This window comes from Gymnoscopelus braueri (assembly GCF_963280865.1).
Source record: "Gymnoscopelus braueri genome assembly, chromosome: 13".
Lineage (NCBI taxonomy): Eukaryota > Metazoa > Chordata > Actinopteri > Myctophiformes > Myctophidae > Gymnoscopelus > Gymnoscopelus braueri.
In genome coordinates this window covers 15,593,710-15,620,496 of record NC_137615.1, presented here as the reverse complement: position 1 = coordinate 15,620,496, position 26,787 = coordinate 15,593,710, and the positions used below count along the sequence as shown (strand labels likewise).

The following is a 26,787-nucleotide window of genomic DNA, read 5'->3' as shown; positions in this document are numbered from 1 at the left end:
GGGTTGGGAACTGAAGCGGCCTTTTACATCCATCAGGGAGCCACACACTCTCTCTCTCTCTGCTCACTGTTTATTACTTTCTGACTCCCAGCACTTTCTCTAGCCCGTTATCACTGTCACAGGGAGTGGAGTGATGTCTAGACATTGCGATGTTTATTCATAAGCAGCATCTGTTGTGTTAGAGTTATACTGTACATTTTCGTCAGAGACAAACTCAATATAACCCTCCCAATTTAGTCATTATGCCAATTTACCAATTCCTCACACGCTTGTGTTAAATCGTGTCACTGCAACAACCCCTACTGGTTGGTCTGCGGACTGGTTGGTCCTATAGGATGGTATCGAAACCACATGCCTTCTCCAATACACATGGGATTACCTGCCGCTACTTTTCACCTGCCAGTGAGGAGCCTCACCGGGAGGACGTAGCCGTAGCGCTTGCAGAGGAACACCCTATTCCTCACAACACCTCTGCTGACAGGTGCACTTCAGGCATGCAAACAGGCATTGTCGCTTGTTGGCGAAGATCGTTGTCTTGAATCCAAAATAGATCATTTATGTGATTCGTGCAGATCCGAGGAGAAAACGTTTTGGGGTGTGTCGTGTCGATCACATAGGCTCCGCTGGTTGATCGCATGGCATTCACAAGAGAAAGAAGGATGTCCTGGACTTAAATTAAACCTGTGTTGACTAATCATATTACTCTCGTTCTTGTGACCTGTACGATGTTTAGTTGAAAACTGGGTAAAGTATGAATGAAATAAGGTGGATAAAATGCTCTCATATTCTATCTGTTTTTAATGTGCCATTGTCTCTCTCTACATGTAACTTGTTTCATCCAGGAGCATGGCTTTTGTGGTGTTGTCACTGGTCCTGAGTTGGACTTCGCTTGGAGCAGGAACCGCTACGTCTGTGGTGAGAATAGACGCCATGCCGACGCATTGATACATTTATGTATGAGACATTATCATGTATACACACTTTAAATCCATCCCACACTTTTATCAAGGCAATGAAAATGCTCTTATTCTTTTAAGTGAGTGCTTATTTCTATATAAGTGAGCATCAGTGAGAAAGATCTATTGTATAATGATGTTGTATATTGATCCATACGGCTTTAAGCAGATTAGTGAGGCGTCTGGCTTGGTATTGTTGACTGACTGTGGTGGAATGACCGTCCAAATGTTACAGTCGTGATTCTACGGTTGTCAGAATTAGCAGCTGAGCCGTAAGCTTCCCATCCCTTGTAAATATTTACCTGGACCATTTCTAAAATAAGAATCTGTTCCTTAGTCAACTTGTCAGATTAAGTTAGAGTATTGTGCCTGCATTTTATGTTTCCCTATGGTCAGCCATGCTGTAAAGCTGATAACAAGCTCATGCTGTAGCCTTTTACGGTAGGATACTCAACCTTTGGCCTTATCGTAGTAAACAAAGCTGCTTCGGACAGTAATTACAGTGGCAAGCTAGCCAATCTCTCTCTCTCTCTCTCACTCTCGCCCTGTCTCTCTTGCTTTCTCTGCTCTCTCTTTCTCTCCCCTGCTCTCCTCAGCCCTCCACAGATTGGTTTTTTTCCTTATCTTTCGCTGTGGTCTGGCTTTAGTTCTCTTCCAACCCCCCCCCCCTTAGACCTGGCAGATTGCACTCTGCTCACTGATGTACAGTACATTTGGACTTAGTAGGTGTAAATGAGCCAAACTGTATTTGGGACAGATTCCAGGGAAGCAACCTTCCCCCGTGCCTGCCCTTCTCCTCTTCCTCGCTACAGTCTTCTGCCTCCAGCAGAGAACAGTCACATTTTATTCACTCCAGAAGAACACCACTACCAATGACCTTTTTCTCAATGGCCAGGTTCTGCTGAATGTGTTGGACTTAACCACTTAAACGGACCTGAGGCTGATTCTACAAATTTCTTTTTTTCCCAAAATGATATGTATTTGGCCGCGGACCCCCCATCTGAAAATGTTTTGTGCCAGGAACCCCCCCCCCCCCCCCCCCAGAAGAGAAGATTTTGTGTAAAAAAAAAATCTAATTCTCCAAAAATAGCAGATGTACAAGCTCGCAGCGTGGCACGAAGTGACGCGCTGTGAGCTTGTATATCGGCTATTTTTGAGAACCACTGTTCTAAATCCTAGTTTTTAGAAAAACTTATGTTGCTGTTTAGCCTATATATAGCTAAACTCTAAAATGACACAGATGCTTTCCCAGTTTTAAAGGGTTAAGCCCTATTTTATACTTTCAGAAATATAAACAAATAGCCACTCTACAAGCTCACAACGCGTTGCATTCGTGACACATTGTCAGCTCATATATTTTTATAGCTATTTTAGCTATTTTCTTTACATGTTTTAACACTGTTGAAATTACATTGCACATCCCTACTCTGAACTATTGGAACGGTCCAGATCTAGTGTAGTCAATGAGATTTGGGTCAGAGGTAAATCCTCCCCATGGAAGTGGATTATCGAAGATCCCTTCCTCCACAAGTTCACTGATGGGAAGTGAATGTGGGGCAGAGGGCCCAGAAGCAAGCATGACAATTTGGGACAGAGTCACATGCTGAACATCTCTTCAACATTACCCAAAGGTCCATAGCAGTTAGTCAGTAAAAACTGGAGTATTTCACTTTATGGTCCACATTATGGCGATGTCCTAGAAAATGCCAAATTCTTGAATATCTTATGAGAAGTGTGATATTTAAACAAAATGTACATGCTATGTGTTGATGGAGATGGATTGGTAGAATTGTTGCAGTATTCACATGCATTGGTGTGCAACCAAATGTTCAATCAAAATCCATCTGTGAATGCTATTGCTATGGTTTAGATATAATATTGTGATAGAAAGGACAATGAACTATGGACAGTGAAAGCAAAGACACTAATCATATTGCGTTTGACAGAGGTCAATGTGAGTTTAGGTTTCAGGCTATAAGATTATATGAGACATTGATATTTGACACATTTGACATGAATTTACCTCCATCCTTCGTAGCACATGTATGAATGGTAACCAGAGGGTTGTGTTGTGATTTGCCTTGCCTTGCCCTTTAAAAGTGATCCAAATGTAAACAAGTAGTTCCACCACCAAAATAATATTAATAATGACAATATTAATTATTATTATTATTATCTCAGCTCTTGATAGGGCTAAAAGTAGACAATAGATGCATTCTTTTTGTATTATTATAACACACTTATAGGCCTATTTGGATTTAACATGGGGTATGGAACATCCAAAGAGCATACTGGATTTTCCTTCTACAACTAAACTCTTCCAGAATAGGTGTGAATACATCCCAAAGTTTACAGCATCTTAAAAACATCCCAGATGTGGCATTTAACGCCATTAATGGCCTTATTGTGAGATTTTGAATTCATTAGCATTTTCTCCATAGTCATTAAAACATTACCGGACATTGATGAATAGAGTCAATGTTGGCTAAACAATAACATCATTACATCTGCATATCTTTTCTCCTGGGACTATTTTCATCTAGACTTTTCATTTCAATACATGCTTTAAAATCCATTAAAATGCAACATAACTGACAAAAAATATATAATTATAATTTCTGTGTTGGATTACCAATTCATCTTGTGTTGCTGTGACCATAGACATAAACAGGTAGACGCCTCATTGGGCAGTGGGACGGCATGTCAACACCACCCCCATGGTAACACTTGCTATGCATTATAATACATTATAAACAAACTTATAATGCATTATAATCTATTTATAACACATATAATTATAGTTATAAGCAAGTGTTACCAAAACCTTTTTCTGTTTTATACCCATTACTGTTACGGTGTTTTTGTATGGGATTGTTTTAACATACTGTAAATCTGGGCTGTATTCACACTTCTGATAAATGTGTTAATCCCATGCAAGTTTCAAGTCTCTTGCGAGTTCATTTTCATACCAAAATTAATGGAATCCAATGGCTTCCCTGAAAATCAAGCTAACTACGGTATGCTTGTGGTCAGCACAGCCTTTACAGTAATGTCAAGTATATTGCACCGTGATGGTCCTTTTGAAAGGTTGTAAATCTAAGTTGTATTAATATTTTCACAATCTGGGAACCCATTCTGTAAATAAAAAAAGGATTCTACTGTTAGCAGAATCTGTCTTGAGAGATTCATATTTTCATTGTTATCAAATGGCCAATGTAAAATTTCACAGCAGTTTATGCTCATGTTTCACATATTGTTGCTCCCCTTTGACTGCAGGGTGCCAGCGACTTCTGTGTGTCACCTGATAAGTTTATTGTAAATCAAACCAAGGAATTCCTTACTGCAGGCAAGTTATGTTTAAATACGTTATATGCACTTATCTACCAGAAATGCCCTGTCACAGAATGGTTAGCATATTGTCACACAGTGGTAAATATAAATCTCAGAATGGTTAGCATAATGTCACAGAATTATAAACGTGTCACAGGGTGGTAAAAAATTATGCAAAATTCTCTCTCTCTCTCTCTCTCTCACTCCCTCTCCTACAGATGTGGCACATTATTATTTGTTCTGCAGTCCAAATCTACCCAACCCCTTCCAACAGGTATTGGACAAATGTTATTTATATTAGTTGTCAGAGACTGTCTGAAGTCCTTTTCCTGATTTCAAGAACTATATTTACTCATTTCCAAAAATACATTTTTACACATTGCCAAGTAAAGCTCTTTATCAAACCCCAATTGGCTGAAAAATTAGTTTTGAACAATAATTTAATTACTTTCAAGCGATAACCCAAATAAAGTTTGATCAAAGAATATCCCTTCTTTTTCATGTGGGTCTTCAGTAATTAGCGGTGTCTAGACTGAACACAAACTGCCTCAGGGTATTCCCATGCTCATCGCTTTTTATTTATTTACTCATCATTATTTTATGCAAGGATTTAACATAATTTAATGGTATTTGTGCAGCCTCTGTTGAGCAGAATCAAGGACATTAAATGCGTGACCAATTATCACGAGCCTCATGCCTGTCTATCCTAACAGCTTCCATTTAGGTCTTAATATGATGCCTGTTAAGTAGATAGAGATTATCCGTTCTTTGATGACCTAGTTGATGTAAATATTGGTCTTTTATTTATGCTTGCGATCAGGGGGTAGGAATTTGGTGGAAAATGCCCTGTGGGCTACATTACTTAAAAGCCTTACATAAAAGTATTTGTTGAAATGCTTAACAGGGGCCACTTTTTGATTGTGTGTGTTTGTGGGCGTGCGTGGGTGCGTCCATCCGTTTTGTGGGTTGCAGTCTCTGACCGTCTTCCAGCGGTCCCTGACCACTATGCAAATCCAGATCCAGAACCTGCTCCGATTCTCGGTGCCGATCTTTCCCACCTCTGAGGTCAGTGGTTGGCCCAGACACTGCTATTCTCCGTCTGTGGTTCAAGTTGATGATGTCACTAAGTCCTCCCCCGCACCTTAAATGTATTCATTTATTTCTTCGTAACACAGAAGGATCTTCTGGGGATCCAGCGCCTTTTAAACTCTACCGAGTTCAATCTCCACCAGCTAACAGCTCTGCTGGATTGCCGCGGGCTGCACAAGGTGAGGTCAGATGCAGGCCAGCAGCCTCAAATAATTGGATGCTGCAATGTTGTGTTGCACCGTTTTGTTGTGCAGAAACTTTTCAGTCATTACTGTACAGTATGTGTGTGTGAGTGTGAGGATGCTTGTATACAGTACGGTATTTAATCATGATGTGTGCGTGCGTGTGTGCGTAAATAAATAGTAAAATCCTTACCTACAAGGCAACCCCCATATTTGCTAAATGCCCTAATTGCAATTAAATAAGATGTTAGCATACTCTGTATGGTAGATTATGCTAACACAATATAACATGTACATCCGCAGTGGTTGAAGGGGGTCTCCCTACTCTACCATTGAGAAATGTAGACCCTGGTGTCAGGTACAACAACTACTGGTTGACAGGTGGTACTGCCTGAAGGGCATGAGTGTAATATTTCCCCCGGCCAAGAGGGAAGGGTCAATGTGGTAGAAATGTGATCTCATGTGGGGGACCCGGGTTTGAATCCTGGGTAGGATATAAAAGTAATGGATTGCAGCTTTACATTAGCGGCCCATTTGGTTATATTTGTACGCTTTTATCTTAGAGTTACAAACGGATGAATGAACACTGAGGAATTTACTGTGTGTGTGTGTGTGTGTGTGTGTGTGTGTGTGTGTGTGTGTGTGTGTGTGTGTGTGTGTGTGTGTGTGTGTGTGTGTGTGTGTGTGTGTGTGTGTGTGTGTGTGTGTGTGTGTGTGTGTGTGTGTGTGTGTGTGTGTGTGTCTGTCTGTCTGTCTGTCTGTCTGTCTGTCTGTCTGTCTGTCTGTCTGTCTGTCTGTCTGTCTGTCTGTCTGTCTGTCTGTCTGTCTGTCTGTCTGTCTGTCTGTCTGTCTGTCTGTCTGTCTGTCTGTCTGTCTGTCTGTCTGTCTGTCTGTCTGTCTGTCTGTCTGTCTGTCTGTCTGTCTGTCTGTCTGTCTGTCTGTCTGTCTGTCTGTCTGTCTGTCTGTCTGTCTGTCTGTCTGTCTGTCTGTCTGTCTGTCTGTCTGTCTGTCTGTCTGTCTGTCTGTCTGTCTGTCTGTCTGTCTGTCTGTCTGTCTGTCTGTCTGTCTGTCTGTCTGTCTGTCTGTCTGTCTGTCTGTCTGTCTGTCTGTCTGTCTGTCTGTCTGTCTGTCTGTCTGTCTGTCTGTCTGTCTGTCTGTCTGTCTGTCTGTCTGTCTGTCTGTCTGTCTGTCTGTCTGTCTGTCTGTCTGTCTGTCTGTCTGTCTGTCTGTCTGTCTGTCTGTCTGTCTGTCTGTCTGTCTGTCTGTCTGTCTGTCTGTCTGTCTGTCTGTCTGTCTGTCTGTCTGTCTGTCTGTCTGTCTGTCTGTCTGTCTGTCTGTCTGTCTGTCTGTCTGTCTGTCTGTCTGTCTGTCTGTCTGTCTGTCTGTCTGTGTGTGTGTGTGTGTGTATGGCATTTGTGCGCACATGCATGTCTGTACAGGATTACGTGGACGCTCTGATGGGAGTGTGCTATGATGGCGTGGAGGGTATCTTGTACCTGTGCCTGTTCTCGCTGCTAGCTGGCAGTGCCCTCTGTGCCATGCTTTGTGCCATCCCCCGTGCCTGGACGCTCATCGCCAGCAGGTGAAATCCAAAACCCATTGTGCTAACTTTCTTACATTGGTAGTTCTCAACCTTTTCTATTTTTTTTGCTCTGAACCTCTATCCTCAAGGACCAGCCCACCCCACCTCACCTCCCCACAACAATATACATATTTAATATATAAGAAGGCATATATTGTTAAAATTTAACAATAATGATCTTAAAGCCAGATTTATACTTAGTTGCGTCTTGCGTGTGTCATGCACCGAAAATAACTGATCTACAAGCTCACAATGTGTCATTGTGCGACGCTTTGCGAACTTGTAGATCTACAATTTTCTGTATGACACTGCGTGCAACGAAGTATATCAAGCACTTACAGTCAATCTTTCATTTCAAGCTTTTTTTCCCACTCTACTATTACTTTAAAGATTTTCTTAAATTTGATGACCATTGATGAAATTAAAATAAACATTTTCCCGTAGGCCACCTGTAATTATGCCATGGACCACTGGTTGAGAAACAGCGAGTACAGTAATGCACACATGGCATCAGGGCAATATAGGCAAACTAGGCAATCACCTAGGGCGGCACTTGACAAGGGCGGCAAAATGTGGGCCAATTATCAAATAATTAGCCTATTGCTGTGGAATATATCAATCACATTCTACAAAACAGGAATGTGCCTTCAAGCTGCCATGCCGAGTTCACCCATGACCCATGACGATAAGGTCATAATGTCTAAACGACTGAAATTAACAGGCTGTTAATATAAAAAACAAGAGACTACTGAAGGAGTTGACTGCTTTGAGTAGACGTCGAGAAGCTGGAAATAAACCACTAGGCACACGTCAAGTTCACTTCTGACAATCTGTCTTTCCCATGTGTCATAAGCATTACGAGTGTCTTCCCCGTTTCAGTCGCTTCAGGAGAACTAACTATGTTTCTGAAAAACTAAAAATACACTCAAATAAAAACTCAGCAGTATGAAACCAGATAGACTCGATGTGTGAGTTTTATGCTCGAGAAAGTGGTGCATATGAGAGATTGATCTGGTATTATTTTGTTTGAGGAGCTGAGATTGTATTAGGTATTTGGAAAATAGCTTCACTGCTGAATTTATTTATTTTTTAACCACAGTTATTATGCGTATCCTACCAGTTTTTGTACATGATCCTCAAAATGCCAGCATATTACGTCCTGCATAGTTTACTCTTTACACTTTGCGCAAACAAGCGTTGCACTAGAATTTGAGTTGGCTATGTGTGTCATATTGACATGTGTATTGTTGCTTTTTTGCTGTATGGCATACTGTAACATGCATGAAATGATGATGACCTGTGTATGCCCCTTGTGTGTGTGTGTGTGTGTGTGTGTGTGTGTGTGTGTGTGTGTGTGTGTGTGTGTGTGTGTGTGTGTGTGTGTGTGTGTGTGTGTGTGTGTTGTGTGTGTGTGTGTGTGTGTGTGTGTGTGTGTGTGTCTTTGCGCTCTGCAGGGACAGAGATTATGACGACATAGACGAGGAGGACCCGTTCAACCCCCAGGCTCGACGGTTGTCGTCTTACAACCCCAGGTCCAACATCCACAGCTTCTGCAGCTACACCAGCAGCCTGGGCAGCCAGACCAGTCTGCATCCCCCTCCGCAGTCTGCCTCCAACATCATGCCGTCCACTGAGTACATGTAAAATGATCCTTTAATGATATATACATGTCTCTGTGTTTGTGTGTCTGTCTGTGTACTTGTATTATTACTTTACTTGCCAAATGTGGGGAAGTATAGTACAATTGGAGAAATAGACATCGTGAGGAACCTGGTCCTCACTAGAGAAATGGTTGTTTTATGATTTAGATTTTTAAAGTTATGCTAATTAGGAAAAGATTCAGGTTAGGATTAGACATTTAGAGGTTAGGTTTAGGAGTAGCCGATACACTTTGTTGCTAATAGAATATCTTCAAATACCTCTCATCTTGTAAGAATGTTGTGAACCCGTTGGCTCCTGGATTTATGTATCTGTCTCAGCTCAATGCAGGAGCTACTAACTGTCATCAAACTTTTAGAGCTCCGACACAAGGACGCAGCATCGCTCTCATGCTTTAATTAGTGGTTTTAAGAACATAACAAAAAATATACATGTGATTATTAAGTTGATATGTCGAGACATCATGGATGTGTCTGGGACATAAAAGAGACAATGCTGGAGGAAGGTGTGATTCTTTGCATGCCCAAAATGCCAGTTTCCCCCATCTCCTGAAATCATTATATCACATTATTAATACTGCTAGATGGTCGCACACTTTCATTTTCCTCAGCAGAAAATTCTTCGTGTCTCCTCCAATCTGTCATTTAGATCGTCCTTAGATCGTCTAAATAGGTCCCAAAATTGTTAAATGTTTTACACAGAGTAGTAACAATCAGTGTGCAGGCTTGAATGCGTTTTTCAGTCTTGAATATGAACAACGAGCTGCTTGAAGCAACCGAAAATATTGAACTGGACAAAGTCGGGCCCATTTATTAATTAACTTAGCAAAGATGAAATGTAGATAACATTCATTTGCAGGCTGAGTGCATTATTGATTCAAAAGTGTTGCTTTATTTGTGTGAGTCAGAAACAGGCTTTATAATGTGGAATAAACAGGAAGTATTATCTGATCATTTTATTCAGCATTCATCTAAATGAATCATCAATGGGATTAATTTAATTAGGAATGGAATGGAAATTGGCTCATGTAACTGCGAGCTGACAAGGCACACACTGGAATTCAGAATGAGTTATGGCTCGCAGTGTGCCGCCGATAATGCAAATGACTGTAGTTAAATAACGTCCTGATCCTAATTTAAACTATATTTCATGGCCATCTAGTCTGTGATATTTCTCGGTGGCCCATTCAAATGTGTATTTATTTAATATTTTACAACTTTTCACTGTTCCGTCTAAACCAGGGGTGGGCAACCACCTCTTTTTAACCACATTGACCGGATTCCCCCAGGAGTCTACACTACAGAAGGCCCCCTCCTTTTCTCCCTCTACTCCAAATCTCTTCTTCAAAAATAGCTCATCTACATGCACACAACGCTTCGCAACGCATTATGAGCTTGAAGATCTGCTTCTCTCCAAATGTTTGGACCCAGAATAGGAACGCTAAGCCTGGGGCGTAGCGTGGCGGTCCAGGCACCCTAGGCTGCAATGCCAGCCTGACAGTGTGTCGCGGGTTCGACTCCCGTTCCCGACGACCTTTGCTGCGTGTCACCCCCCCATCTCTCTCCCCATTTCCTGTCAGCCTACTTTCCCTATCCCTCTCTAATAAAGGCATAAAAGCCCCCCCAAAAAAAAGAATAGTGACGGTAGGTTGGGTTGGGCTATTGAGGTGGTCAATTGAGTTTACACCATTATCAACCATTATTGTTTCATGTGCATAAAACTTCTCTCATTATAAAAGAAAAATAGAGTCCGCTCACTTGATCATGCTCCAAACGTTTTACAATTTATTTTTCTGAAAAATAAATGTAAAATCTTGTGGAGCATGATCCAGTGTGCGGACTCTATTTTTCTTTTTTAGTTTGACTTCTGTCCTGCACCCGGCACTTTAGAGTGGATGTGCGTGCTTGTTTGTTTGTTTGTTTGTTCATAAAACTTCTCTCCCCTTTGTCTTACCTTCGATATTCATAAAATGATTCATTCATTCTTTGTTAGGTTTTTTATAAACTTAATGATTTATTCAATGTGCTTGTGTTAATCCAATCAGCAGCCTATAATCGGCTATAGCAGGGGTCTTCAACGTTTTCAGCCCAAGGACCCCCTAGCTGAGAGAGAGATGAAGCAGGGACCCCCTCTATATTGTATAAAATTGTGTTTCAGATTCAACTTTTTTTGTTTACGTGGTCTGCTCCTTTTTCCCTCTACACCGATAGCTCTTTGCCAAAAATAGCCGATCTACAAGCTCACAAGCTTGTAGATCTGCTATTTTTGGCTAAAGTTCTCCTCAGAAAAGGGATGCTAGGGTTCAAGTGGTTAATGTAAAAAAAAATATATATATGTATATATATATATCACACAAAGATTTGGCAGACCCCCTGTAGTAACTCTGAGGACCCCCTAGGGGTCCCGGACCCCCTGTTGAAGACCCTTGGAAAACGGCTAAGTGATCATGTGCCTGAAAAGATTGCCCACCGCTGCTCTTAAGTGAATAAAAATGGAATCAAACGAGCCATGTAATTGTTGTTTTCAAAGGCAAACACTTTGTAGAAAGATACTTCCTGTATAGGCCTGTGCACTCTTTGAGTTAAATTAACACCATGGACTTTTACTCTGTTGTGATCTCTGTGACAGGAATCAATCCATGCTGTTTGGAGGGAACCCTCGCTATGAGAATGTGCCACTGATAGGGAGAGGATCACCGCCCCCATCGGTGCGTTTTGGCCCCAAAGGCCCCAGTGTCTCAAATGTGACCACAGTGGCACGACTAATGTGAACACAACCATAGCACACAACAGAAACACTTTGTGCATGTTAATACTGTTGTCTACTGTGTCCACTGCCAGTGGTGTAATAGTTAAGGTGTATTGCAAGTGATGAAAGACTGCTCTCTGCTGGTCATTGACTGTCGTGCATTTATGTTTGTCTGTTGTAGTGCAGACAGTCTCACTGCTAAATTGTGTGTATATTACTCATATCCTTTTCATCATTGCATTAAATCTAAAGCATTTTTGATCCACAGTTAACACGGCTATCACTCAGGGTGAGCTGCTCTGGTTAAACTTTGGCTCTTTGTCAGTTTAAAGGCCACTACATATTGTACTCTGCCCGCTTGAACTTACCAGTCTCTATTTTTAATGGCATGGCTCATCAGTGTTTCCCTAATGCTGGCGTTAAATTAAAGCTAAGCCTGGTTAATCCACAGTTAACGCGACTATCACTTAGGCTGAGCTACTCTGGTCTGATTCTTGTCCTGGGTCACAACCATCTCTTTAATTTAGCACTCTCCTTATGCTAGGAGGTCTGGTACTTGAACCATGGCACCAAGGACAGATTTGTCATATCTTTATGTGTCATTATGTGAAACTTATAGTAGATTACATTGGGAAAGCTTAATTCCACTAAGGTATCAAGAATTCTGAACACTGACATGAATGGGAATGGGTCTTTTAGAAAGAGAGAAGGGTGGGAGCCTCTGACACAAATATGGAGACTTGTTCAAATTTTATAATATCTAATGTTCAGTAATGAAATGAACTGTCACAGTCCAAATTAACAGTCAAGTCTATGTGTAAAATGTTTATTTTATTGTCGTGCTTTGTTCACAGTAAATAATACAGAAGAGAATTTATGTTTGCTATATATTTTTGCTATGTTTTTTAATAACCTATTAGTGGTTGCATACTAGGCTATTCAGCTACAAAACATTAACCTATATTTTGCAACTTATGTATTTTTATAGTTTTTTGTTCTTTCTTTTCATTCTTTTACTCACAGGCATTTAGAAACAGTAAGTTTTGTGTTAAACAACTAAAACCTTATAATTTGACTTTTGCTGGCTGTGCCAAACTCAATGTCTTGCCATTCCTTCCATCTAACACTATTACCTCATCAGTGAAGCTGCTTGCCAGTTGCCAGTGCTAATCAGAATGTTTAGTGCCTTACCCAAAGATCTTCTAAAAGCTCTCTACCTCTGTCGCTGTCGTATCCACATTCATGTTACCTATGAGTGGAACTATTGCTTGGCCCCACAAATCTTGCCTTTAACCGCAGACTTCCTCCCCTTATTCATCGTCGTTCATCACTGTACCATCACCTTCAACTACCCCTGATTCGTCAGCTTCTAAAGACAAAACAAATGTTCCTCCATTTTGCACACACACACCCTTAAACATTTCACTCTGAGTCTTGATGTCTCCAGCCGCTGTGATGTAAATGTGCTAAACTGTTTTGTGTTGTGTTTCCCCACAGTATTCTCCCAGTATGAGGACTACGTACCTATCTATGACTGATGCCCAGATCAGACACTTTGGGACTGATTTCCAGGTATAGCCTGCCACCTACTGGTTCATTCTCAGGGAGGAACTGTCTGGGAGGTTGTCTGAATCCTTTTAAGAGCCAAGTGTCTTCTTCATGACCTCTAAACAATTCACAAACGCCATAGTGCGCTGTCTCAGTGTGGGACATTACAGCACAAAGAAGAATAACAATTCTGAGTGTTAATTTAACTCATTTAACTCATTTATTTGTATTTGTACATTTGTACGAATGGATAAATTAACACTGAGAATTTGACAGTGTACGTGTACGTACTCTGAAAGCCCTGCATACGGTTTTGAGTGCAGGTTGATGATTCTTGAGACTATTGTTGCTGTCATTATGTACAATGATGAATGATGCGGCTCTTACACAAGGATTTATTTTGAGCCAGAAGAGACTGTGAAGTCATTTATGGACCTATAAAAGAAATTGTGTGATGACTTGGCCTTTGTGAATATGATGGGACCACGGACAATGTGACTATTTTGATTTTATATGTATATAGATTTGGGGGGAATTTAAGTGATTGCCACTGTTGACAGACCTTTAATTGTGACACTTTCATAACAGTCAGCTAAACCATACAGCTCCAGGTTTCATGTTATTCCTTGAAGTGTCCATGTCTCCCTCTCCCAACGAAGAGACATAATTGCAACGATGTCCAAACTACGGTAAATATGGTTGCGTATCTAGTGTAAAACCCTCACGAAAAGACAGGAGGCAGAGCTGAAGGTGGCAGAATTGAAGATGTTTTCGATTCTCATTAGCAGTTACGAGGATGAACAAGATCAGGAATGAGCACATTAGAGAGACAGTCCAGATTGTAGGCACTGTGGGATAAAGTAAGAGAGGCAAGGTTGAGATAGTTTTTGGCATGTGCCGAGGACAGATAATGGGCTTATTGGGAGAAGGATGCTGAAGATGGGGCTGCCAGGCAAGAGGAGAAGAGGAATGCCAAAGAGGAGGTTTATGGATGCAGTGAGAGTGGATATGCAGGTGGCTGGAGTGACCGAGGAAGATACAGAGGACAGGAACAGATGGAAATAGATGATCCGTTGTGGCGACCCCTAACGGGTATTAATCGAAACAAGAAGATCTAGTGTAAAATCCATTTCGCCACCTGCCTCAAATAACTTTGACGTAATCAGCCAGTTGGTGTCTTTCCTGACACCTGGGTCTAAATATCTCAATGGAAGAGTATGAGGACCACCTCCAACGACTGCAAGTGTATTGGTTATTTGTATTAACATACTCTACTTACTATACAGATTGGTTCAAATAACCTTTTATTCATTCAAAAAAGTCTGTATTGTAGCTCTAATGCTGTGAGGACTTCATTTTCAGGGTGATGAAGTGAGTTAAGCACCATACTGCTCAATGTAGCATTTTATTGACATCAAAGAAATGTATACCAATATTATTTTGAAGTGCCAGACAAAGATGCTGTTCATGCTGGTCCATTGTGATGTCTTTGTTAGTTCTGTTTGCACAGAAAGGTTGCATGTTATCATGTATCATAAGATTGTGTCTTTTAGCCCCCATTTTTGTATTTAATTGTATTACTGCTCATCAGGGATGTTAAATAATAGCTTATTGCTAAGGGGTAAACTGCCTACATTAGCATGTGAAACATTGCCCTTGCAAAAAAGAAAGTTTTTTTTTGGTATGTTTTTGCATTACAGCTACACATTAGTAGCTACTGCAGAGCTCATCTAAAAGGACATAACCCAATCACAGAGAATATAGAAATGCACTGGTCATTTGTTTTTGTTTTTGTACTTATTTTCCATGTGGTTATGATCCCTTTGATGTACAACAAAATAGCCTATATAGGTTTTAAGTGTTTTGTGTTTAAGAATACCGGACTGAACTGTTGAAAAGCGTATAGGATCAAATCCAGTATGCTGCTATCACAGCAGTGTAAATATATCAGTACTGCAGCAGCTGGTAAAACGTGAACTGAATATGTACCTACCACTGGAAAGTTTAATATTACCCATCCACTCTATGATGCATATATTATTGTGGAAGTGAGTGAACTATGTCATCCTTTTCACTTCATGAGGTACCTATTCATCTCATACTCTCATGTGTTTGAGTATCAGGCTGAATTGATATGAATTATTTTATGCATAAACTAAATTAAGCAAATGTGTGTGTGGCTTTAAAATGTCTCTTTTCAGTTCATAAATACAATTCTGTGTTGATCATCATAGCATAACACCCTGTCACATAAAACCAAGCCATCCAGGCTCCTGGTGAGTCATGACCCTAAACATTTGATTCTGTGTCAAAAACTATTTAAAAAGACGGGAAAAAAATGTTATTAATTAAATATAGTATATCATATAATTATGTCAATTGTTCAATAGACAGGTGGCGTCATCTTGTGAGGTTTTCAGCTATTACTGTACTTTCATTGGTGTGATATTACACATTTGTCAAATAATTTCTAGATAAAAAAAAAAAATAGCAGATCTACAAGCTCACAACGCGTCGTGATGTGAATCGTTGTGAGCATGTAGATCGGCTATTTTCAAATAGCTGTGTCCTGTGTGTGTGCTCATATGGCCATACCATAATGGCCAATAGTTGTTTTTTGTTGTTGTTGTTTTTCATAGACCTGGTTACTTGTTTCCCTCGCAAAATCTGGCAACGCTGAGTGGGCGTGGCCATGTTAGCTAGCTAGCCTCAACCTGCTATTATAAACAATCTTATCACCATGGATATAGAATGGTTGTCACATGGCTTCGATTTTTTTGCAATAATAAGTAAGTAATAAGTTGCTCATTGGTGCAGGGGGGTCTAGCGGGGATGTGGCTGAATAATGGGAAACGTTTTTGGGAGAAAGAGTGGCCCTTCTCGGATAACGGAGCAAGACAAAGCTGTCCTGGTGAGTGGATTGTCTGTTTATTTACAGTAAAAGCCGATGACAGCCTGGCCATAGCTGATGGATTATAGTTCAACTTGAGTTCATTTAACTAGATTTAGAGTTGTCATCAATAAACACCCTTTAATTTAATCATTATGCTAACTGTAGGCACTGGGCAGTTAGTATTATTAGGTCACTAACTAATACATAGTAGTAACATAACAGAATGTGATGCTAGAAAGGAGAGCTAACAGCAGGTAGCCTACTGTAGATAAGTCCTATGGGGTAACAGGATAGGTGGGCATCAAGGAAGAGTTAAAAAATAAAATATTTGGAAAATGTTTTAAAGTATGTATGATTAGATTTCTCCAATTGCTACAAAACCTGTATATACAGTCATTTTGGGGCATAAACAAGAAGTTGAAGGATACAATTAAGTATGATAATGATGTTCCATGCATGTTCACATCATGTATACTTTACATTACTTAAAATATTTTACTTTTTAACATTATGGACAAAATTTCCAATTTAACATTGAGGTGCCCAGATGTCCCTAGTACCTGCCTATCCTGTATCCCATTTCTGAGTTCATTTTAGTAACCCAAGCAAAGCTGTCTGTATTTAGCAAAAACATGGCAGACATTCACACAGTACACCTTGCTGAACTAGTATGCCAAGCCTGTATGTTATTCCTGTAGACCTGTGTTGTCTGTGTTTCTCTAGCAACTGAAACAGCAGAGAGATAAGCTCAAGCAGTACCAGAAGAGAATCACCCTGCAGCAGGAGAAAGAGAGGCTTCTGGCCAGACAGCTGCTGAAGGATGGGAGGAAAGAGTAAGCATCGTGTGTCTGTCATTTATGTAGTTTATCTCATTACGTTGTTCTAAAAAACTACAACTGGGATGCTAGATTTAATACCATGTTGTTGTGAAAACCTGGAGAACACACACTTATAGTATTTTAATTTCAGAAAAGACATTCTGACAAAAGCCTAATTTATTGAAAATAAAAGGACTTTGAACTGTCTGGCAGTGGTTAGTCAACTATTCATTTACTGGCTACATAAATAACTTCTCAAATGCAATGTACTGTTAGTAAATGCTCCAGATGTGTGAGGCTCTGGGACATAGTAGTCTCTAATTGTATGTGGTAGTGTGCAATACCAGCCATTCTAGAACTAGCTTCATAATCATGTTTTTCATTTTCATTTTTCTACAGGAAGGCACTGCTACTTCTTAAGAAGAGGCGGTTCCAGGATCAGCTGCTAGACAAGACCGAAAATCAGATTTCAAATCTAGAGCACATGGTAGGCAGCCTTTTGGATTAAGCCTACTTTACACTTCGTTGCACAGCTGTATTGCTCAATGAAAGTAAAGTAACATTGCATCAGTTTTTTTCAGTTGAAAATCAGTTATAGCTGTTTTTTAACTATATGGTCACTTGCCGAAGTATAAAAGAGCCCTGAATTCACACCAGCAGTGTATTCCAGGGGCGCAGCCATGGGTGGGCCTGGGTGGGCCGTGGCATAGAGAGCTGGCCCACCCAATCGATTTAGCAAAAAATAAAATTGGGAGATTTTTTTTTTTTTAATACTTAATTTTTGTATAAAAAATAGGTAAAATCAGGCAAAAATAAGAATTAGATAACATAACCCTAACCCAACCATAACCCTAACCCTAAAACCGAAATAAAGTAACAAAAAACGCCCCAAAAATGTTGGCGCCTGCTCAGGCCCAGCCTATACTAGCGTTCTGGCTGCGCCACTGGTGTATTCCGCTTCTGCGTTCCGAGAAAGCGTCTGCGACGCGTTGTGAGCTTGTAGATCAGCTATTTTCGGCGAAGAGGTTTGGTGTACAGGGAAGAAAGAGCAGACTAAGTACAGAGCCAAAGGTCAAGTTTACAAAGTATTGAGGGTTTTAAGTGGTTAAATGTCTGAAAACACACATTTACATGAATCCAATATGTAGTGGGGGTCCCTGCTTCATCTCTCTCTCAGCTAAGGGGTCCTTGACATTGAAGACCCCTGATCTAGAGTGTTCAGTAACAGGTCTCCCCATCTCTCCAGCTCTTAAGTAAACAGAAAATGTATTTTCAGGTCAGGATACCAATATTATTAAATCAGGAGAGAGAACTGATACAGGATAAACAAGTGAAATTGGAAGTGATGACACACAGAAGTAAGCAGACAAAGTGGCAACCCACATGCAAATGTATTTCTGTTTATTAAAGAGCTGGAAAGACGGGGAGACCACTGTTATCGAACAAACACTATAACAGTGATTACTCTCTGAATATAGAGCTTTAACTTTTTTAACAAAGAATGTGACCATAAAATATCACTTACACTACCTTTTTTAAATAACCAACATAATCCTATATTAAAATTGGTTAATGGGTGGGCCGGCCGGCGGACCATGGCCAGTTACTATGACTCAGACATAACCAGAAATAAACCCGATACACCCATATATAGGCATATCTGCAGCCCGTCATTATGCGACCACCATGCCCATAGTCATGCGGACATGCGCTGATGCGCATATATGGGACCAACCGACTTCAAACTTGCTGCACGCATTGGTAAGGACTCAAGGGAGTGCAGTGCCTGCCGTCATGGCATTCAGATAGGTGGTTGTTTATAGATACAGATAGGTGGCCTATTTATGGTATGCTATGGTCCATGTGTTTAAAAATGCAAACATTGCTCATTATATTCCAACTTCCAACTTCAAATTAATTACTGCTCCCTTTTATTTTTATTAATTTTTTCCCCCATTTATAAGTGTTGTTTTATTGTTGCTTTTTTTCTGTGAGGGAACCGGGGAGGGTGGGGTATATGTGGGGTTGTAATTTAAAATCCTATAAATAAAGTTGTAAAAAAAAAATGCAAACATTTCTCAACAGGTTCAAGACATTGAGTTCATCCAGATTGAGATGAAAGTAATTGAGGGGCTCAAGGTCGGCAACGATTGTCTGAAGAGCATGCATAAGGTAATATATTCCTTTTACTATGTGCATTTGCCTGTTTTAATTTTGGAATGTGACCCTAACCCTGTCTTGTGATGATTCACCTTTAAGCTGTTGATATGTGTCAGTACCATACACAACCATACACAAATATTATTTCAGTACAATATCAAAACTTTGCTACAAGCATGTGATCTCTGGTGGGCAATTGTGAGTTTTTAGTTAGCTTAGCCTGTGCATATTGTTTGAGGATTAAAGGATTAAGAGGCAAATCCTTGACTACAGCAGTGTAGCTGCACCATATCCTTGGAAACAGTGCTCACATCTTGCTCATAACATTCTCTCATCTCACAAGTAAACCAAAAAAGGGAAATGAAATGCATGTTGGTTATGTGCTGTTATTTAAACAGCCATTTACTATTTGCTTGACCACAATGTTATTTATGTTATTTAGATAGCATTTTCTTTAGTTTAGTGAGTGAGTAAGTAGTTACTTTGTAGCTCTTAATTATCTTTCTTTGCACTCTATTTACTTGACCATTTACACTATCATTTGTTTACTAGAGTTCATGCCATTTACTCCAATCCGCTCTCTTGATAAGAGCATCTGCTAAATGCCTAGTTTTCTTGTCTTGTTCATGCAGGTCATGTCCATAGAAGATGTGGAGAGAATCATGGATGAGACACAGGAAGCTATTGAGTATCAGAGGGTAAAACATTTTCATTGCCCACCACATATTCGATGTCATGTACAAGCATTCTGAGCTGTGTAATTTTGTTTAGTGATCCTGGAATTGGATATCAGACAAATTGCCAGGCTCAAGTACTGCTACCTATAATTTCTCTCATTCATTAAAACTAAAAACTGAATTCCTATTTCCTGAATTGCTATTTAATGGCAGTGACATTTTGCTTGTTTGTTTGAATTATATAAATTCGGATGTTGGGAGGATACTGTTTGATTATATTAAATATGATGGAGACTTGTTTTCTCCACAATCTTTGACAGACTGACCAATACAAAAAAAAGCATTTAGAACATGACTCTGTAATAAAACCACAAATTAGACATAAAGGGAAATTATACTTTAACTTGGTTGGTCAGCAAATAATTCTACTGTGCCGTCATACACATCTAATACACAATTACTTTGTTGTTGTGACAGCAAATCGACGAGATGCTGGCTGGGTCCTTAACACAGGAAGATGACGACGCTGTTCTAGCAGAGCTGGAAGCTATCACTCAGGTTGGTGTCCATGTGCCTTTTTGCTGCCTTTAATGTATTGAAGGCAAGGTAAAATTGACTGAGCATATACTTCGTGCTCTTTCTTATAAGCAACAAAGCTTCGCATTCATACCAATGACATGCTATCACCCAAGGAGGACTGCAGGTCCAGTTGGGATTGAGTGCCTTTCTTAAAAGGAGAACAATTATTACATTACAACCCATATTGACAGAAACTTCCCATTTCTGTCTGGTAACTCTGATTCGGTGTTTCGCTGTGTTCCTAGTGACATTACTGGTCACCTTTCAGCAGCATTTCAGAGACACAGAATACTGCTCAGTTTCATAGCTCCAATTGGAACATTAGCCCTAAAACAAATGTATGAAGACAATGTTAAATATGATGGTGTACATTAAAGAGCACCTTAGTGTGAGGGGTTGTCCAGGGATTTGAACTGACAACCATCTGGCAATAAGTCCACTACCCTCACCCGGTCCCACGGATAATGTCATTTGTATGAGAATAAAAATCAATGACTGTCAAGCTTACTTATAATGGAAGTGCATGGGTATTGGATGGCAATTGAAAAAACATTCGAGGCACTCTTATTATACATTAGAAATCCTTTATTAAATGATGGATTCACTGGCGCGTTTCGACCAAGAGTGAAGTGACGGGGTATGTCACTTACCCTGATGAAGCCTCTCCGATTCCAATGGCATCAGTAAAGTCATGATTTAATAATGGATTTTTATTTTGTAATAATAAATAAGAGTGCTTAGGGTATCTTTTCGGCTTCTTACTCGACTACTTGCTCTATCCTTGAAGAGCATCTTTTTTTACTTACAGTGCCAACACAATTTTTCTTAACCCAGTGCAGCACTCCCTATTTTTTTTCTTCTATGTTATTTGTATATTGGCTTTTCTGAAAAGGTTGCATAAGGTTACCAGAACTTGGTACACCAGCATATTTTTGGTAATATTGGCCCCAACAGATAAGTGATGCAGATACAGATTGTATTATCTATTGTCTGTGTTCCTGAAACAGGGAGAAGATTTATCACTTCCAGAGGTCCCTGCTGAGCCACTGCCAGAGGTCCAAGATGCAGCTAAACCTGAGCCAGGTATTAGCTGTTCATCACTTTGTTATATACCATCATACAGTCACCTTCACCTACACTTCAAAAATGATCCCATCCCTATATACTGACATACTTTTTCCCTGAGGATGACCATTTATTTGTCTTTGATTCTGTTTTCTAGAGAGGAAACAAGCCAAGAACAAGTTGGACAGAGAGATGCTGACTGCTTAGAAAACTAGATTTGGTGTTTGATTCCTACATTTGCATACATTGCATGGATGGAGCAGGTGTAACGCCCGGGATTCGAACCCCGGTTTACGTATGGAAAGACAACATCTTATCCACCACTAGACTAAAGGAAGATTCTTATAGCCAGCCCAGGGGGAGATATTAGGCTTTTAGGTAATCAGGCTGAGGCTGTGAGCCACGCTGCTACCACAGGCATGCTGCTGTCTTACTGATTGTCTTGGTTACAGTATTTCATCTTCAAGGAAAGGAGGCTGTGTTTTTGACAGGATACACAGACATCAATGCTCCTTCACTCATTCCAGAAGACTAGCACTGTAGCTGTGCTCTTGTATCCTACATCCTGACTGTGCACAGTTTTACTTACTTATTTTTTAACAAATAATGAACTACATATTGCAAAGAAGATTGTTCTGTTCTTTGTATGAGTTGCATTGCAAGGGTATTTATTAGAATGATGGGAGTACTTTTAGATGTTTTACATATTAAAGTCAAGTGTGGCAAACAACATTTTTGTGGTTTTGTTGGTGGTTTTAACAAAATCATAGTCATATTTTACCTTTTTGTTATAATTATCTTACTGTGATTATAGTTAATGTAAATTACACTATAATAAAGCCTACAGTTAGAATGGAGAACTTGCATGCATTGACCAGAGGGGGGCACCACTCTCCAGTTCTTTATTTTTTGTTGGCACTAAAACAGGTGTCCACATTCACACCCCAAGTGATGTGTGGCATTATTGACAGAATGTAAAAGCCACTTGTAGATATGTGGGAAACAATTTACCCAGACAAGTCTTATCTTTAGCTACCAATACACTGTTTACAATCTTAATGGGGCACTCAGAATCTAATTACAATGTACAATGTCCAATGGCACTAACCTTACTCTAATTATCCACTGAGAAAAAAAACAACACCTTTGGTGCTACTGAAAACAATTGGAGTGCAACTGAGCTCACATAAAACAATTATACCAATTAATATTGACTGGGCAAGATGACATTTTATTGTGGGCTCTCAGATGCAGTGGTGGAAAAAGTACTCACATTTCTTACTTAAGTAAAAGTATCAATACTGCAATGTAGAAATACTCTGTTACAAGTAAAGGTCTGGTAATACAAATTTACTTGAGTAAAAGTACAAAAGTATTGGCATCAAAATATAGGCTACTTAAAGTACCAAAAGTAACTAGTAACTAATGTTTTCAAATTATTATAGTTGAGTAAAAGTACAATATGTCTCTGAGATGTAGTGGAGTATAAGTAAAAGTATTGAAATTGGAAATACTCCACTAAAGTAAAAGTACCTCAACATTTTACTTATAAGTACAGTACTTGAGTAAATGTACTTAGTTACTTTCCACCAATGTTCAGATGTTTGCATCATCATGGTGGATGCATTTTTATCTTTTTACACACACTTTATTAGAATACACAATTCCTTCTCAGTAGACAGGGATTTTGGTCATGGGCACAAGCCTTATAAAAGCGTTGTTTTCCGTTTGAGTTGTTAAAAATGTCTAACAAACTGATTCACTATCCACTGAGTTCATAGTGATAATTGTTGCATTTACTGCATAGGTATTTTAAAATGAGTTTGTTGCTTGGTAAAAACGAGTTTTTCGAGGGTTGATTCATTCATTGATTCTATATAAATGTGACTTATAATAGTTATATCATTGGTTCTCAAAGTGGGGTCCGGGGACCCCCAGGGGTCCTTGAGGGAGTTCCAGGGGGTCCCCAGCTAAATGATAGATTAGGCACCAAATCTAGCCATGGTTCACATGACGCTTGTATGACAGTCATGTTTCAGGGCTAGCACCAAATCGACCCTTATGGGTCTGTAACTCTGAGAGTGTACAAATGGAACCAAATGGACCCTAACGGGTCCATTTGGTTCCATTTGTACACTCTCAGAGTTAAGTTAACATTGATTTTACAATATGAATTGGGGTCCCAGATGTATAAATGCCATTAAATGGGGGTCTGTAGCCCTAATGCATGTCAAACTGGGGGTACTTGAAATTAAAATGGTTGAGAATCACTGATAGATAGAGCCGTAAAAAATCTTCTCTTATGGGGGTCCCTGGCATATCTTTTTAAATGGGGGTCCGCGGGCTAATAAGTGTCAATTTGGGGGTCCTTGACATGAAAAAGTTTGAGAACCACTGAGTTATATCATGGGAAGGCGGTGATTCAGGCACCGAGGCGGCGCATCAAAACCTTCTATCTCTAACACACAGCGACGCTCCACGTTGATCAGCTCAGAGTACTGAGGCTGCGTTCCGTTCGGTTGGAGTGCAGGGTGCTGAGAGAGAGAGGAGCGTTTGATTCAATACACACCGCTTCTCTGTTAGCTTATGTGATTGAGCTATAGTTTACTTACCTGTATATATTTTTTATTTTTTTTGCATTTTACGTTGGATACCTTTTTTTTTTCTTTCCTAAAAGGATAATACCGTTTATGGTCTTGGCTGAAGATTTCAAGATGTCTCGCACCGACGAGGTCCACCGCGTTACAGAGAATGTCTACAAGGTAAACGAGTGTCGTTCAACTAATGAAGAAAGTTTTCACCTTCGCGATACAATGTATCGTAACATATTATTGATTTATAAGACCCAGGCCATCGATATTGTAATTTGTGCCAAATGTGTCAAATATAATTTGCTCAGCCATTCCTCGATCATCAGCGCATGATCATTTTACATAGAGGTAGAGAGAGGTATAGTCTGTCTACCGAAGGATAGTCTTATTTACCTGATCAGTTATGATCAATCCTTTAAAATCAGTGGTTCTCAAACTTTTTCATGGCAAGGACCCCCAAATTAATATGTATTTGGCCGCGGACCCCCGTCTGAAAATGTTTTGTGCGGTGCCAGGGACCGACTTTTTCAAAAAATCTTCAAAAATAGCAGATGCCGCTAAAGGTTGCTTGGAGGACTCCTGAGGGTCCCCGGACCACACTTTGAGAACCAATGCTTTACATTGCTCTGTCAGAGTGCCACAACACAACAAATCCAAATTCATACAAGTTTGCCTCATAGTTGCGTATTTAACCTGTCTTGTTTGCCACAATGCCTTTATCTTTGTAGAATTTAAATCTCTCTCTCTCTCGCTCTCTCTCTCTCGCTCTCTCGAGCTTATTTATTAACCATTACGCGTTCAGAGTATTCCTGTGATGTACCTATTCATTCACCATTGGTCTAGTGGTGCTTTTACATTATGTTTAAACAAACCACACTTGCTGGAGTAGAGAGGGATTTCAGGAGTTAGTGTGCTGTGTTGGGTGGGCAGAAGGTCTGCTGTGTTGCAACAGGTAGCCTACTGCAAACATGAACCCTATAGGGATTTCAACATCCAAACCTGTTCTGCACAAATATGTCTCTCCCTCTCTCTCTCTCAGACTTATGCTCTCATTTTCTATACCTGTCCAGTCATGATTAATAATGTTTGAAAGTCTAATAGAATATTGTACCCATGAACTGAAGGTTATACTGTAGGATATATACTGTAGGAAGTCTAGGAACAAATCAGATTTCCTTAAAGCACCTCAGAATTTGACAGCCCCCTGCCTGTGCATACTACTGAGTATAGACTTGACTATTTGTGATTGTTTCAATGAAATTGATTGACAAAAAGTTCAACTTTGGCCCACATTAGACACCTGGATGGCTACTGTAGGAAGTTACTTTCCTTTCCAAGTCGAACCATTTGTCTCTAACACATGTTCCAGACTGAAAAGCACGGTCGATGCCAACAGAATGTGAGGGCAGGGCGCCACACCTGTGTTGGCACTGGGATTATTTTTTGCATAGCAAAAACGGAACCACGTCCCTACTGCCCTGGTCATCGTTCTGTTGCCCTAAACCCCCACTATTTCCCCTTTAAAGAAGGCCATACTCCAAAAATAGGATGAGGGGAGCTGCTTAATTCTCTACAGGGAATATGGCCATCTATCAGAAAGGAGGTCAGATGAGCAGAGAGTTGCCAGGGATGAGTGACTAGTGCTTCTTTTAGAGCCACCAGGGGAAGGGGACTCTCTGTGCTAAATTGGTTACAAAGCCAGGTCTTATCCAATACTCTATGCATTCTACCTAGTATGCGGGTTAGTCTGTATGGGCTACGTTGGACATGTGATCCTTCAGTAGAACCTGAGGTGGCACTGGCTCAGGCGGTGGAGTTGCCATCTTTTAATAGGATGGTTCCCTGTTCAATCCCCGGCTCCTGGCTTTTGTGTTGAAGTGTCCTTGAGCAAGACACTGAATGCACTGAACTGCTCCGCCAATGAGCAGGTTGGTGCATTGCCTCCAGCATCAGTGTGTTGATGTGAATTGAGGTGAAGGTAATGCACATTGTAAAGTGCGCAGACTGCGCACCATTTAGAACCGGCATCGTGTCTGTGGATTCTTCTCACCCCACAGCAGTGGTTGTTGGCTATTGAGAACTTAAGCTCTACTCAGACCTGTTGACACCTCAGTCCACTGGTGGGTGGTGAAGTGGAAGGCAAGAGAGACGGCATCACTGCCAAAAACCAGGGATCTGACCTACGGCCTGACAGCACACCGTTTCTCAGTTCTACCCAGCCCTGTAGCTTTGCATTAGGAAGGGAAGGGGTTAATTTGTTAAGACCCCAAGACGCCATGTCAATTGTAAATCGGCCTAGTCTTTCAAAGTACACATTCCACAACAATAAATGGTCTTCAAGGACTGGTAATGGACAGTTTCTTTTATTTTATTAAATACTCTCCAGTGACAAGTTGTTTGAGTTTTTGGCTCCATGATCTACCGCTATTACTTTATCAATATCTGGGGCTAAGACCACACTGTCCACTTTCATTTGGGGTGGGTATGAATGAATAGCTCGCCTCAAATGGACCTGTTACAAAGGGCCAGAAGCATTTAGATATATTCTATTCAGTAATCACACCGTGCCCTTAAAACATCACTCTTGACATCTTGTCAAATTCTCTTCCCAAGCCTTTTGGCATATCGGCTGCGATGGTGCATGTTTGGCTCTAGATTACATAGAGGTAGTGTGGAGTGGAGTACAATTGTTTGGCTGAATAAATCCAAGTGAACAAAGGTCCGCGTTATCAAGCCAGCTATGATTCATTCATCATGCTTGTTGTTTCTCCCTAATCTTATATAACGCAATATTGGTAGGGAGAACAAACAACCTTTTTGTAAGTAAATCATGACATCACGTGTACCTTTCAGGATCTTGAAGAACTTGTTTACTTGTTGTTTAATAACCTTTGCACTCAATATTGACTG

The 26,787-nt window shown here is 40.3% G+C and overlaps 3 protein-coding genes across 4 annotated transcripts in view; all 3 read left to right on the top strand.

The window, feature by feature from the left end:
• ttyh2l (tweety homolog 2, like) overlaps positions 1-15,369 on the top strand; it is a 52,398-nt gene extending 37,029 nt beyond the window's left edge. The window contains exons 6-14 of the mRNA XM_080448021.1: positions 843-915; positions 4,233-4,302; positions 4,505-4,560; positions 5,259-5,351; positions 5,462-5,554; positions 6,997-7,139; positions 8,594-8,779; positions 11,427-11,505; positions 13,044-15,369. Coding sequence (XP_080304147.1) covers positions 843-915; positions 4,233-4,302; positions 4,505-4,560; positions 5,259-5,351; positions 5,462-5,554; positions 6,997-7,139; positions 8,594-8,779; positions 11,427-11,505; positions 13,044-13,124 — 874 coding nt within the window. The 3' untranslated portion in view covers positions 13,125-15,369. The remainder of the gene's footprint in view (positions 1-842; positions 916-4,232; positions 4,303-4,504; positions 4,561-5,258; positions 5,352-5,461; positions 5,555-6,996; positions 7,140-8,593; positions 8,780-11,426; positions 11,506-13,043) is intronic.
• A 445-nt stretch (positions 15,370-15,814) lies between these two features.
• On the top strand, positions 15,815-21,882 carry LOC308098163 (charged multivesicular body protein 6-like). The gene is made up of 8 exons (XM_080446407.1): positions 15,815-16,005; positions 16,711-16,820; positions 17,205-17,292; positions 18,891-18,977; positions 19,598-19,663; positions 20,120-20,200; positions 21,229-21,304; positions 21,444-21,882. The coding sequence occupies exons 1-8, from the start codon at positions 15,940-15,942 to the stop codon at positions 21,491-21,493; spliced, it is 624 nt and encodes a 207-aa protein (XP_080302533.1). The 5' UTR covers positions 15,815-15,939; the 3' UTR covers positions 21,494-21,882.
• Positions 21,883-23,768: 1,886 nt separating this feature from the next.
• LOC308097886 (BAR/IMD domain-containing adapter protein 2-like) overlaps positions 23,769-26,787 on the top strand; it is a 68,679-nt gene continuing 65,660 nt past the window's right edge. For both annotated transcript variants that reach the window (XM_080445992.1, XM_080445993.1), the window contains exon 1: positions 23,769-24,048. In XM_080445992.1, coding sequence (XP_080302118.1) covers positions 23,977-24,048 — 72 coding nt within the window. In that variant the 5' untranslated portion in view covers positions 23,769-23,976. The remainder of the gene's footprint in view (positions 24,049-26,787) is intronic.

Bases quoted from the DNA above. Each gene is read 5' to 3' on its own strand.
- LOC308098163 (XM_080446407.1), top strand. From the start codon at position 15,940: ATGGGAAACGTTTTTGGGAGAAAGAGTGGCCCTTCTCGGATAACGGAG. The intron at 19,664-20,119 runs GTAAAACATTTT...TTGTTGTGACAG, and splicing joins AAGCTATTGAGTATCAGAGG to CAAATCGACGAGATGCTGGC. The intron at 21,305-21,443 runs GTATTAGCTGTT...TCTGTTTTCTAG, and splicing joins TGCAGCTAAACCTGAGCCAG to AGAGGAAACAAGCCAAGAAC.